The sequence below is a fragment of the Aspergillus eucalypticola genome (assembly GCF_003184535.1).
Source record: "Aspergillus eucalypticola CBS 122712 chromosome Unknown BO83scaffold_1, whole genome shotgun sequence".
NCBI lineage: Eukaryota > Fungi > Ascomycota > Eurotiomycetes > Eurotiales > Aspergillaceae > Aspergillus > Aspergillus eucalypticola.
This window is the reverse complement of record NW_020290275.1, coordinates 976,617-989,694: the sequence shown is the minus strand read 5'-3', so window position 1 is coordinate 989,694 and position 13,078 is coordinate 976,617. Positions and strand designations below refer to the sequence as shown.

The following is a 13,078-nucleotide window of genomic DNA, read 5'->3' as shown; positions in this document are numbered from 1 at the left end:
TTGTGGCAAATTTCGAATATCCGGCCATTATAAGGATCTGACGGAGGAAGAAACAAAACCGCTGCTTATCAAGTGCCATGTCTTGAAGGGTCTTGCGCGGTGATATTCTTAGAAATGGGTTGGTTTAAAGTGTTGTCTTTCCAGAGAAGCGGAATCTCTGTGTATTATCTACTACAGAGATTGAATTAAGCCAAATCCCCTATTGACTTAATGCCAAAAACCGCTTCATTGTGTAGAGCAATCGTAAGAAGAAAGATACCTGGGGCAAACTACAGTTGATTATAGTCTAGAATTCTAATTCCAAACCTGACAACCGATCAGTAGTCTTTGAGTCATCCTCAAGGCGGTCATTTTTGCCCCTGATTCTTCTTCCTCGTGGGCTCGTGATATATAACCGGAAGCAAGACGACGCTCACGGTGTTTCTTGCGGGCATCTTCACTCTTTAAAAGTTCCTTCTACCCATAGTCAATGAAGAAATCAAAATGCAAATAGTAAAAAAGCAGATATATATATATATATATATATGAGACAGATTGAGAAGACAAAAGAAACAAGATATCAGTTACTTGATAAAAGCATAGCAAAAACATCCTTCTTATATCTTGTCCAGAGCTATTATAAATAGCCTTGATTAAATGCCTGGAGAATTTTACCACCGGAAAGTCTTGGAACAACCATCAGAATTATGATTATGTCAAATGGAGCATATAGGTTAGAGAAGATGAGCATTATAGAAATAATCACTTAGGATTATTATCAAGCTAATAGTACAGAATATTAAGTTATAAGCGGCTCAGGGAATATATGCCTGTTGACTGATCCCGTCCTGAGTAGGCCCTGAGTGCTCACTGAGCCTTGACCGGTGATGAGAAATACTCAGTGAGCGACCCCCTGAGCCCCCTCATTTGAGCGGCCCCATCCAGATAGGAAAGGTTACGTTGATTCTAGAAAATCAAGTCTGTAGAGTTACATCATATAAATATAATTTTCTACCTTGGGAAAGCGAGGCCTACTCGAAGTTCAGATGTATTGTAAGCTGTCTCCAACTCTGGTCTGTTTAGACAAAGCATTTGTCATAACTCAGCTAATCATATACGACAGTATGTCCGTAAACACAATTGTTAGTATATTCCTCAGGGAATTTGGAGACTTAGGATGATAATCCGGCTCACTTCGAATACGGCATTTAAGCTATAATATGAGATGGTATATGTCACAGGGGTAATGATATCTAATAAGACTGTGCGTCATCCAGTTACCATATGAAGATCCACGAGTATCGAAATTCGTAGTGATGCTATCAATTCCATTTTTTTTTTACAGCAGGCATAGTATCGTCTCAATATATTTGGTTATGTTGTGGATAGCAACGCATTTCCTTTACATCGTATCGAAGCTCATTTCCTTTGAATACTACGTCTTACTACTACACTTGGAGACAAATAGTAGATGACAGTCTTGCATTATGCCTAGGCTAATTAGCGCCTGGATGGTTCTATACTGTAGGTCAATATACGGAGATCCAGCAGCTGGGCAATGTTAATGTGAGTTTTTGGTGATCCTCTTTGAACAAAACAATGTAGTGGCATCTATCTGCTTTGGAGACTATCTCACTTCGATATGTTGCTGCTACTCGTTGTCTGGTTGCTTGAGGTAGTTATTTAGTTTAACATCAATTAGGAGATGCAGGACAGACTGGATATTTCTGGGTCCGCCGATTGTAGTGTAGGTTATGCATCGTCAGTAGATCTAGTATAAGTGGCAAGATACAGGGATTTTAAGTCGTCGGAGTTGGACTTGCTTACTGGGATGTCTATTCAGAGTGTAATATGTCAGGCAAGCCTGATGTCATCTTACACTAGCGTATGATGCGCTTCAATGAAAACAAATAACCCAAGTACCTGCATAGTGATGAAGGTCTTAATACAACTGCTACTATGGTCCAGGAATACGGTCATGACTACATCTACAACAAATATTACCATCGACTCATATAGATCGTCTGGTGTGTGTGTGCGGGGTAAGAAGCCCATCAATTAGATTTCATCTGTAACTAGCATAACCATCAAGGTATCCCCTCATTATCGTCTATAAACGGGGAATTTATGCAAGCAGAGCCTTGATCTTCTCCTCCAGACCCTTGGGGTTGGCACCGGTGAGGTCGTCGAACTTCTGGCCGTTCTTGAAGAGAAGGAAAGTGGGCATGGCACGGATACCGAGCTCGGCAGCAACCTCGGACAGTTCGTCGACGTCGATCTTGTAGAACTTGGCGTTGGGGTACTCGTTGCTGAACTGCTCGACCTTGGGGGAGATGGCCTTGCAAGGACCGCACCAGGTAGCGAAGCAGTCAACGACGACGGGGCCGGTGGACTCGCCAAGGACCTTCTCGTTGAATTCGGCCTTACTGCAGCAGAGACAGTTGAGTTAGTAAGGTCTCAGAAAGGATGAACGGGTAAGGCGTGGGGAGAAGGAGGGCGGGGATGTCTGCTGGCGAGACCATAACTTCAAGGAGAAAAGGAGAGGGATTGCACATACGATGTGATGTCCTGAACTTTGTGAGACATGTTGGAGGATGTGTGAGAGAAAGCGCGACGGCTGTGGATAAACGGAGTTGAACGGAGGAAAGAGGGCGCTACTGCGGTTCTAGTGGAAGACTGGATAGAGAATCTAGCGGAGGAGGAAGAGAGAAGGCGTCGGGAGGCCAGAGTGGATGGTTTAAAACTATGGGAAGGTTGAGACGATGATTAGCTCCGAATGAGGGGCAGCCCAGCAACGGAGGGGCACAAATCGATTTTGTAGTGGAGAGTTGAGTGGCTGACACACAACCCCGAACAGTGACGTTGCACCGCCTTCTGACTAATCACTCGGGGCGTCGAAGCCTCTCGGTCACAGTCGAAGGCCAGGGTCGCTTCTGGGCAATATGGGCTTACCAAGAGACACCTCGAGAAAGACGAAGGCGCGATTGATTTGTCAGGCTAACAGCAGACATTCTGACTGCAATTGTGAATAGTAATAGGCAAATATATGAAATGATATAATCAACAGTAAATTACGGGCCGGTTGGGCAACTTGGTTGGTGGAAGAGAAAGGGGAAGGAGATGCACGAAACGTAACGGTGAAGGAAGAAACCAAAGGCAAATGACGTGCTCCCGTCGCTTATGAATCGCGACCGGTCTGGACAGGCGCTGGTGGCCTGAGGCAGCAGAAGCAACAGCCGCCATCGGCGAGTCTCTCCAATCACCTGATCTGAGTGCGGAATAGCATGGCAGTATCGTTCATGGGTCACAACATGGGGTAGTTTATTGTCGAGGGTGTGGGAAATTCCCTCTGGTGATATTTACAGGCAATGGGCAAGCGGGCCAAGCTGTCATCCATCTCTCGAAAGACAACGAGCCGCAATACTCGAGCATATAGTACAGTCAAGACATTAAACAATAGCACGGGTAGTAATCGTAATAAGGAAAGATGAACAGGTAGAACTTGTGTCACAATATGTGCATTGAAATAAAGAACGAGAATGCTTCGAGTCTATCAAAAACGCGTAAGTGCCCGCGATCACCACAAGACAGTGATCGGGGCAAACTCATTCAAACTTCCGCTGATGTGGGGGTATCAACAAATTCGAGAACTAACAATGCCCACCGACAAGACAAGAGCACGGACAAGACCTGTGCTTGACCCGGTGAGAGCGTTGGAGAAATATAAGCATGGCTACATCCAGCGCCATGAACCCTGAGGAAATCCGCCGGGGAAGTGTGAGGGGAAGGTGAGGGGGGGATCTGGAAGGAAAAGGAGCGACATAGGAAAGGTTTTAACGAGCGACTGGGGTATATACGGGAAATATTAGATAAATGCACCATGTTGACATCAAAGAAATCTCAACACGCGCAAATTATTCCTCATGGTAGCAAGGGCGTCACTAGGATCTACCTTGGTTGATCCAAGCAACGTTGCGCACAAGGTTGTCCGCTGGCGACCGGGCTCAATTTGGGCGCCCATTTGCGTGGTGGTCCGACGTTTCGAGCTCGAACTCGGCAGAATGCTCTTCGATGGGGCTGAACTCTTCTTCGGCACAGAACGACTGGACATTCTTCAGGAGTCCTTCGTTGGACTTTGGACGGATCGCTGGTGTCACAAGTACAGGTCGCCGGGCGATTTGATCATGCCAGGTCTCCTCGGCTTGCTCTGGTACGCTATCCATAGGCGTATCCTTGTCAGGTGACGCACCAGCTACATCAGGACCAGATTTGGGACTCTCATCCTGGTTGGTCCCAAATCTGACAAGAGGTTCGCTAACTGGGGCCTCATCTCCATGGGAGGATCCCTCACGGCCCTCTTCCATGATGTTTCGCGATGAACTGAGGCTGGTGCGCAGTGGATTGCTCGCCTTTTTCTGAGATATGCGGCGTAGAAATTGTCCCGACATCCATGACCCTTCGGAGTCAATCGATGCTAACGATTGGGACAAAGGAAGATTATCCGGGTCACCTTCCCAGCTTTCGCCTGTCCAAGAATGGTGAGGATTTCTCGGGATGTCCTGTGGTTCTGATCCAGAACTGGGGATGGGATACTGGGTCCCCATGTTGATATCTGACATCTCGTCTTCTCTCTCAAACTCATCCAACACCTCTGGAATATCGGGTGATTGAAGCCGTGAGTCAGGTGGAGAAAGGGGCTCGTCACCGAAATGTTCGGTAAACTTAGACTGCGACCGCTTGATGGTACCTGACCCTAGGAATGTCCGAGGAGCAGCAACGAATGAAGGAGGTGGTCCAGACGATTGCGTCTGAACCTTGAAGAAAGATTCATGAGACGGATTCGAGTGCTCAGGGCTGCGTTCATGGAAACGTTCACGATAGCTGCGTTTAAGCCGCGAGCTACCCCGTCTGAAAATGGAAGTAAGCGTATTAACACGTCCGCTACCGTGGTCAGACAAGCGCCGGTCTGAGTCAATGGTTCGCGAAATATCGGATGTGGATTCTCGGCCTATGCCATAGAGTTGCGAAGAAGTTGGACTATACAGTTCACGCCTCGACGGCGAATGAGACAGGCTGCTGCCGGACATGCCCATGTCTTGCGAGGGAGCAAAGCTGCGACGCATCACAAGCTTTGGTTCCCGAATGGAGCTATCGTCGATGTTACCAATGACATGCACACTATCAACGGACTCGTGGCCACGTCGCTCTGTGTCTTTGGAAGCACCTCTCAGCCAAGATCCAGAAGTATTACCGCTCAGGAAGGCATTGGTTTCATTGGTCCGAGGGGCATATTCTTTTGACCGATCAGAGACAGCCCGGCTCTCCGCGCCCGGCCGACCACGTCGAACTAAAGATGTGTCCTCAGCCTCGCTGGATGGTTCTTGAGGAACAACATCGGCTTCGGCTTCTGCTTCTGCTTCTGCTTCTGCTTGCCGTTGTTGTTCCGCAGCGCGTTCCAACTTCCGGTGGAGTCTGGCTTGATCTTCAAGTTGCTTCCTCTCCCTGCGCCGACGGTCCCTTTCGAGCAATTCCCTTAGGGCACCGGCATCCAGGTCGTCGGCTAGCTTGTCTACTCTCTTCTTAGAACGCGAGTGCTCGTTGTGTGTGGCATAGGCAGGGGTCTTATCCTTCCGGATTGAAGGCTCAGACGGTCTTTGACTCTTAGCTGTCGGCACCCGAGGAGTTTCCACATAGCGTATGACTGGACGAGGCGTCCATGCAGCAAAAGTGTTAACCTTGAACGTATAGGATTCGAAAATATCCGAGAGTGAGGATGCAGCGGAGTCACGCATAGAAAGGCTGGTATCAGAACAATGTCGGTCGGAGCGTCGACTCTGGGCCCCATTAGCCCGGCGTGTCTCAATGGACAACCGCTCCGCGGGTAGCGGAGAGTGACGGCGAGGAATATCGATGGGAGCAGAAGCCAGCATCCGTATTTCCCGTTCCCTGGCAATCTCGTATGCCTTGCGCTTACTCAGCTTCTTCTTTAACACTGCCGGACCATTTTCGTTACGCTTGGATTTCAACAACGATGCAGAGCGAGACAAAGAGGGTTGTTCGTGGCTCATGGTGGAGTAAGTAGTGTAGGCGTCGGAATGCTGACCAGCTCGGGAGACCGGGGCCCGGTTTTCTTTGATCGGGGTCGGCTGCTCACTGTGTGACGTAGGTGGAGGGTACTGGACGACAGGGGAAGACGTCGGATGAGAAGCATCGTGCAAAAAGCTCGGGACAACTTCAACAGGTTGGGCGTGTCTGTTCTTCTGACGTTTGGAGTGCTTGCGGGACAGTCTGCCGAGCTTGCCGTCATCGAAGCTGTGGCGAGGCTCTTGCGACGACTGGACATCCGCCACAGCAGGTGCATCCAGTTGGATTGTATGCCGCTTGTTCTTACGACCAAACGGCCATATCGCCATGGCGTCTGGTTGATGATACCTCGTCCCGTCTGACCAGTCAAACGTGGACACTGAAACTATCGAAGGTGACGTTGGAGCGGGTGACTGGACTCATCAGGAAGGACCGGGGGGGAAGAAGGATTAGACACGCGACCAGCAGGCGAATTTAGAGCAAATAGCAAGGCACGGGTAACAGCCTGAAATAAACAAAGCACCAGACAAACAGGGTGACAGAAGAAAGGAAGAGGAGGAACAATCCGAGGTAGTAGTTTGTCTAGAGATGGAGGCGAACCGAGACATGCAAAGCGGTGGGAAGGGACTAGGGTGCAGCGGAGCGTGTGGGTTGTTGTAAGTAGTAAGTAGTGTGTGTGTGAGTGAGTAGGCAGTGGAAGTAGTAAGTGCAAGGATGATCCAGGCGCTGGTAATTGGCTACCTGAGTAGTGTAGGTATGGAGACCGGGGCGAGGATCAGAAGGGGTCGTAGCAGGTGACTATTGGTTTAGAACGAACGGGTAATCGTAGTCAGGAAAAGTAGTGGAAATTCGGTTTAGTAGCAATAGTGAGACCTGGAGCCACGCCACATGGGGTGGCGGAAAATCAGAGATACAGAGGGGTGGAAATCTCGTTTTCCGGTCACAAACAAAACAAGGAGTTTAGAAAGGAGAAGAGAAACAGAAAGGAGTGGAAAAGAGGGGAAAGGGGGGGAGAGGGAGGGAAGAAGAGGAAAAGCGAGAGAGAGAGAGGGAGACACCCCGATGAGATGAGAAAGCGAGGAAGATGAAGAAAGGAGAGAAGAGGAAAAAGGGAGACAAGACGACGAAGATGTAGAAAGATGGTAAGTAACGAGCGAGACGAGACGAGACGAGCAAAGAAGGGTAAGCAAAGCAAGCAAGTACCAGGTGATGAGCCCAACGAGGACCGACAAGCTGCCTATCTTTCGTAGTGGATTTTCCTACTTGACAGCCAGAAGAGAAGCAAAGCAAAGCAAAGCTATTCTGCCTACCTCCTAGTTTACCGACTAGTTAGTACCAACATACTATGACTACTTTACCTAGTAGTACCTACACAAAACGGTCCCAAGTCGAGAGCGAGGGACTGAGAGGGCCGAGACACAAACAAACCCGCCCGTTTCTGAACCAGGGGATCTCGTCAGTTGGTTAGTGGTTACACACCGTCGACCCTCCCCGGGCCCGGCCGTCACAGCAGAACCACTTGGAACCAGTCCCAAGTAATCCACCACCGGGACGCTTGATTTTTGATTTTCTTCATTGAATTTTTTTTTTTTTTCTGATTATTATCATGGATCATTTTATTATTATTATTATTATCATTATTATTATTGCTATGTATATTCTTTTTATTATTGTCATTAACAGAAAGAGATTAGTTCATTACCGACTTACTTACCTCCTCCATACATACTGCTCTCGCTCTCTCTTTCTCCTCTCTCCCTCTCTCCCTCTCTTTACGCTGCTGTTCAGGTGATGGATTATATGCATCAATCCGTTCTTTCTAATTGACCACCCCCTCCCCTCCCCTCCCCTTTCTTTTCCCTTACCCACCCAGATGTTCCTTCGTCTAGTAATACTAGTGGATAAAGAACCAACCCATTTTAGGGTCATTGAGAGGAGATAATGTCCAGCACATACCTGCAGATGCCGCCTCTCAACTCTCCAACGGTAACCCGTTTGCTCTCTTTCTGTGTGATGCTTATTTGGTACGTATCTAGCTAGTGCTAAACCAGGAGAGGGATCATAATCTGAATGGTAAGGGAGAATTGAACCACGGAAGACACAAAAATCGATTGTCGAAGAAAATTTCTTCCTAATGTGGAGAAAAGACCACTAGTGGCACCTAAACTGCCAGATTGCAACCCAATCCGATTATTGTTACCAGAAACTAGGGGCAACTTCATTGGTACCTGCCTTAGGGACTGCCTAGCCAGTGAATGACCCATGGTATCTGCCGTACTCCACACTCCATACTTAGAAACCCACTAAACCACAGCAGCTAGTAATTTATCCGGATATTGTTACTGCACAACGCAGCCCACTTTACAACACACTCGGTATGTGCGAGCTCCGTCAGTACCACCTCAAAACAAGGCGCCAATCGATACAGCCTCAGCTCCTCCCGGGGGGAGCCTTTCGGGGCAGGAGGCAAGGCGTTTTCTCCCTTGAAGATCATATTATCTCCTAGAACATACCTAGCTAGATACTGTTGTTCTCTGAGATCAATCTTTACTTACCTTCGTGAGATCTGCTAATTAAGACGAATTTCATAGCCAATGATGTCATGCTAAAGCTTACTATACCCTTCCAACAACACACACAGACGAGATCGATGCAACCTGATCGGAATTGAGTTTATCGTGATAAGAGAAAGGAAGCTTCTCTGAGAATGTGTTAGGCAGCTGCTCCTTAGCCTTTTTGGACGATGCCAAGGAAGTCTCCTCTAGTTATCGAGGGCGCGCGCCTACTATGACATATATTCAAGGAGCTCGACATGACCTGTAGATGTGGTCACCCCCGCGGAAAGTACCGTGCAAGACCTTTTCAGACCTACCTACATGAGCCGGATGCACGCTCAATACCCCCGCTCATCTTACCGACGGCAATAACCGCTCCTCATTCACAAAGTACCCTGGAATACTGAGAGCCATGCATGATTACTCCCCATGCCTACTTGGTGGCTTCGCAGTATCTAAGCGATCACACTTACAAAAATACAGTAAGCACGATGAAAGATTTTCTCATGTTCCGCGCCCCGGCCTTAGCTAAGCAGTTAGGCCCCATCCTCGCGACATGAGGAATGCTTAGAGGGGGCGAGATGACGGTCCAACGGGCTTCTTGGGGTGGGGAGACACCGTCCACAGGAGCCATAACCGCGATGCGAAAATCTTAGCTTGGCTTCAACCGAGTTTGTTAGAGCCGATGACAATTTTACCAGCTGATACGATCAAAGATCCAGACCAGCAGAGATGCAGTGTAGAAGTTTGGTGGGTGGGTTGTGTTCGTTCCTAGTCTGGCGGGCTAGTTAGGGATTGGTACTTGACCACTGATGTCCAATAGGGATCTCTGCTGGTTGATCGTATGAAGTAATCCTACTCAGCAGTGTCTTACTCACCTGATACTACTTATCTCCATCGGTCGGACATGGCTGACTTTTCATTATTCTGCACTCTTCCATCACCTGAAAACCACTCTGACACATTTTAGTCAGGTACCGCCCACATCAAACAGGGGTGGATGGAGTACCACGATGGGAGTTCATGTTAAACTTCCCGCTCCCAGCCCATCCAATTTCCGCTGGCCACAAGCTAATAGATTGACAATTTTGACAGCCATTGACAGGTCGAGTATGCATTGGCCAAAGCGTGCAGCACCCATCACAATAACGTAAACCGCCCGTAACCCGTAACGGCCGAATCTCCATTGTCAGTTAGGAAGCTGCTGCTCGCAATTACAGTGGGGCCTCTTTTTTCCGACTAAAAAATCTTAGGGTCCAAAGGTTGAGAACTCCAAAACATCAGATGCAGTGCTATGTCCGTCGATCACCGTGGTTTTGATCCGGTCGTATGTTCGAAATGAGAAAGTCGCAGGCCTGGACAGTATCAACCTGCGTCAGTGGCTCACTCTAGTTCGCTGCGATCAGACTGGGAGCGGTTCGACTCTCCCGAGTTTGAGTGACCTGAGTCATCACCACGCCGGACCCCGGCAACGGAAATAATCTCCTGTTGTTTACTTTGGTCCTTGCAGATTGCTTAGGCGGGCCCGACTCTCCCTAGTCCCTACGAAACAATTGAGAACAAGCGAGTTGGTGTCTAGCCACTCGAGTCTTGAGTTGGTTCGTACTCGACCGGAAATGCCGAAGCCAGGCCCATGCGAGCCCACTTACGCGCGTGCTGCATCAGAGCTGGAGGAGCGCAGAGTAGTCGCGCAATTTTACTATTGACCTTAATACTGTCTAGTTACTACACAATGTTGCTGGCATCCTGTCAAGCTCCCGATTTAGGTAAACGTTAACGATCTCTCTCGTCGTTACCTATCTCGTGCTTAAAGCCTGTGATTGTCATGACATCTGCTGGCCCGGCGCATCATCGGACTACTAGTTACCGATACGCTTCTACTAGTCTCAAGCTTGTCAGTTTTGTCTACTTCGTGACTTCGTCCATTGAGTTCGGACCATCACCCCCTCGCGATATACCCATAGGTTTGAAGGGTTCTCCAGCGCAAATCAGTGGACCAATGTTCCTGATTTCTTGGAGACCCGGCTAGATCTCAGTGTAATGAGAGGCACGAGATGAGAGAGTGAGACATTCCGTCTGACTAACACCCGCTGGAGCACAAAGCAGCCGCTAGCTTTTCCTGCCTTGCATGTACTGAGGCGAGAGCAGGTGGCCGTCAACCCTTGTTAATGGGGTTTCACTCGGAGAGTTCAGCGTGGCTTAACTCTGTGTACAGCATTCGGGTAGGCAGGGAAAGGTAGCCAACTCTCCCAGTACCATGGTTTTAGGGCAGCTCTAATTAAACGCACAGGACGCCCAGAGTTTTCTTGGTATCAGTAGTATGTTTTGTCTAGTCCCGGCGTCCCCTCCGTTCTAGATAGACAGATAACTAATCGTGCGTGCTCCGCTACCCATGCATGTCATGCTCCATCGGCCATATGGAGCATCCATATTGTGGGTTTTCGTAATCAGTATTCAGTCACTAGTAACTTATCACCGAACAGTCTCGGTGTGAACGCCCTTGTTGATAGGCGGATTAATTTCCCTTCTATGAGGGGGTGTGGGTCTTCCTAACATTAAGAAGCCGTTGTGTATCCAACCAATTTTGGTACCTGACTCCCTAACTTATTAGGATAGTCGGGTGCGTTACCCTTCCTATTTTGTGTTACATGCTGGGCGACATAGTATTTTGCAGAGCTGCTGAAGTGTCATAGGCAACGGAGTATATTTAATGGGTGTGTATGAGTGAGGAGATACCGTGCAGCAATGCGCTGCAACATAAATGTCCATTCCAGTACGCTGTGCTGCAGTGTGAATGGGCACTGCATTCAATACGTCCATGCACTCTGCACTCCATACAGAATAGTAATACTAGTACTTCATCCTTGCGTCGCAAATTCTTTTTCTCTTTTCTGAAGTATATACATCCTACATATGCATAAGCATATGCTGCTGTTGGATTGCCCCGGCGACAGTCTATACAACTCAACACACCAGCGTAATAGCACCTACTACTCCCAGGAGACTTCTACCCGATATCTCATTATGCCAGTTCACACCATCTATGTATATGATGTCTAACTAGTCTTCACACGCAAGAACATTACATGTTCTAGCTCCTTCCTATAATGGCTAATATCACTAATGTGGTTTCCCCGAACAGCACTCCGTCAACTGCACTATGCTGTCGATTCGATATATATATATATAGAATCGAACAAATAATACTTCAATTGCAGCATCAACCAACACCATCCATATGAGAAAACACGTCCACTTATTCCAACACATGCACAACCGGAATGCCACGGAATCTACCGCCGACTCAACAACATAGCCATGACCAATCCATGGAAGACCGCAACACACCCCCAATATTTCGACCAGTGCAGTATCTAAACCACCAGCACGAGGCGCCCAGACCACAAAGCCAGCAACCAGATGCAACTACTACATTCTTAAAACGCACATCGCTAACATCACCAGATCACAGACACCCGATATGACATATCCAACTGTCAAGGCAACCAGACATTTGCATCTACATACATACATACATACACACACATACATGCTATAACGTCCAAGCATTAAACTCAAATTCAACTGCCAGCAATCCAGTCAGTCCAGTTTACCTCCAACAGACGTTGAAAGAAAGAAAGAAAAAAAGAAGAGAAATCTTGTTTTGGTTCCCTTGGCACGGAGCTAACGTGAAGCCCGGCAGGTGTTGTAAGGCACCACGTCGGATTGAGCTGGCAGGCAGGCCGGCAGGCAGACAGAGTACTTACAATCTCTGTGTGCATGCGTGCATGCATGCATAAGTGCTTTTCTACGACATCTAACCACACCACCAACTTATTACTACTACTATCATTCCATGATATTTTGCTGCGTGGTCCGCATGCTCACTATACTCATCCACCACTGAAACACCTAAGCAGGCAAATACCTACATTACATGTGGCATCACCAAAACGCATTGAAATGGATGGGATGGTGGTCTTGGACTCGACTCGAGCTCGGTCATCGTTCCACACCAAAGCCCCAAAGTCCACTGAACTTACGGACAAAAGTGAGACATGAAAAGAAGTCTAGATTCGACCAGACCCGTTTAGTCTCTAACGGACGTGCGCGCCACGTTGTTGGGAGGGGGACTGACTGACTCCACAAAATCTTGGTCCCATTGCCCATGTCCGACGGCTTCCTGCGCCCAATATAATTTCAATCAATATCTGTCGTCGGGATAACACCGGAGTTCGGGCAGTTCATTTGGGAGATACGGTGCGACGGGAATACTTACCCTTGGTTAGTACCAAGGCCAAGATCCGAGATAAAAATAAAACTTTGAGGAGCCATGGCTCATGTCTAGATGGAAATGGGTAATGTAAGTTATGTCTTGGACAGGATCGGGAAGAAAAATGTAATTTCAAAAGAGAGAGAAAAAAAAAATAAAAATAATCATGCCGTCGTCCTGACCTATC

At 48.1% G+C, this 13,078-nt stretch overlaps 2 protein-coding genes across 2 annotated transcripts; both read right to left on the bottom strand.

Moving 5' to 3' along the window:
* Nucleotides 1–2,104: 2,104 nt before the first annotated feature.
* On the bottom strand, nucleotides 2,105–2,407 carry BO83DRAFT_302884 (thioredoxin family protein; the record flags this gene model as incomplete). Its single annotated transcript, XM_025527166.1, has 1 exon — nucleotides 2,105–2,407. A coding segment is annotated over one exon (303 nt), but the record flags the coding sequence as incomplete, so codon positions are not given.
* Nucleotides 2,408–3,860: 1,453 nt separating this feature from the next.
* BO83DRAFT_7858 (uncharacterized protein) lies at nucleotides 3,861–6,707 on the bottom strand. The gene has a single exon (XM_025537609.1). It carries the CDS (start codon nucleotides 6,390–6,392, stop codon nucleotides 3,984–3,986), a length of 2,409 nt encoding a protein of 802 aa, XP_025393343.1. The 5' UTR covers nucleotides 6,393–6,707; the 3' UTR covers nucleotides 3,861–3,983.
* Between the last annotated feature and the right edge of the window lie 6,371 nt (nucleotides 6,708–13,078).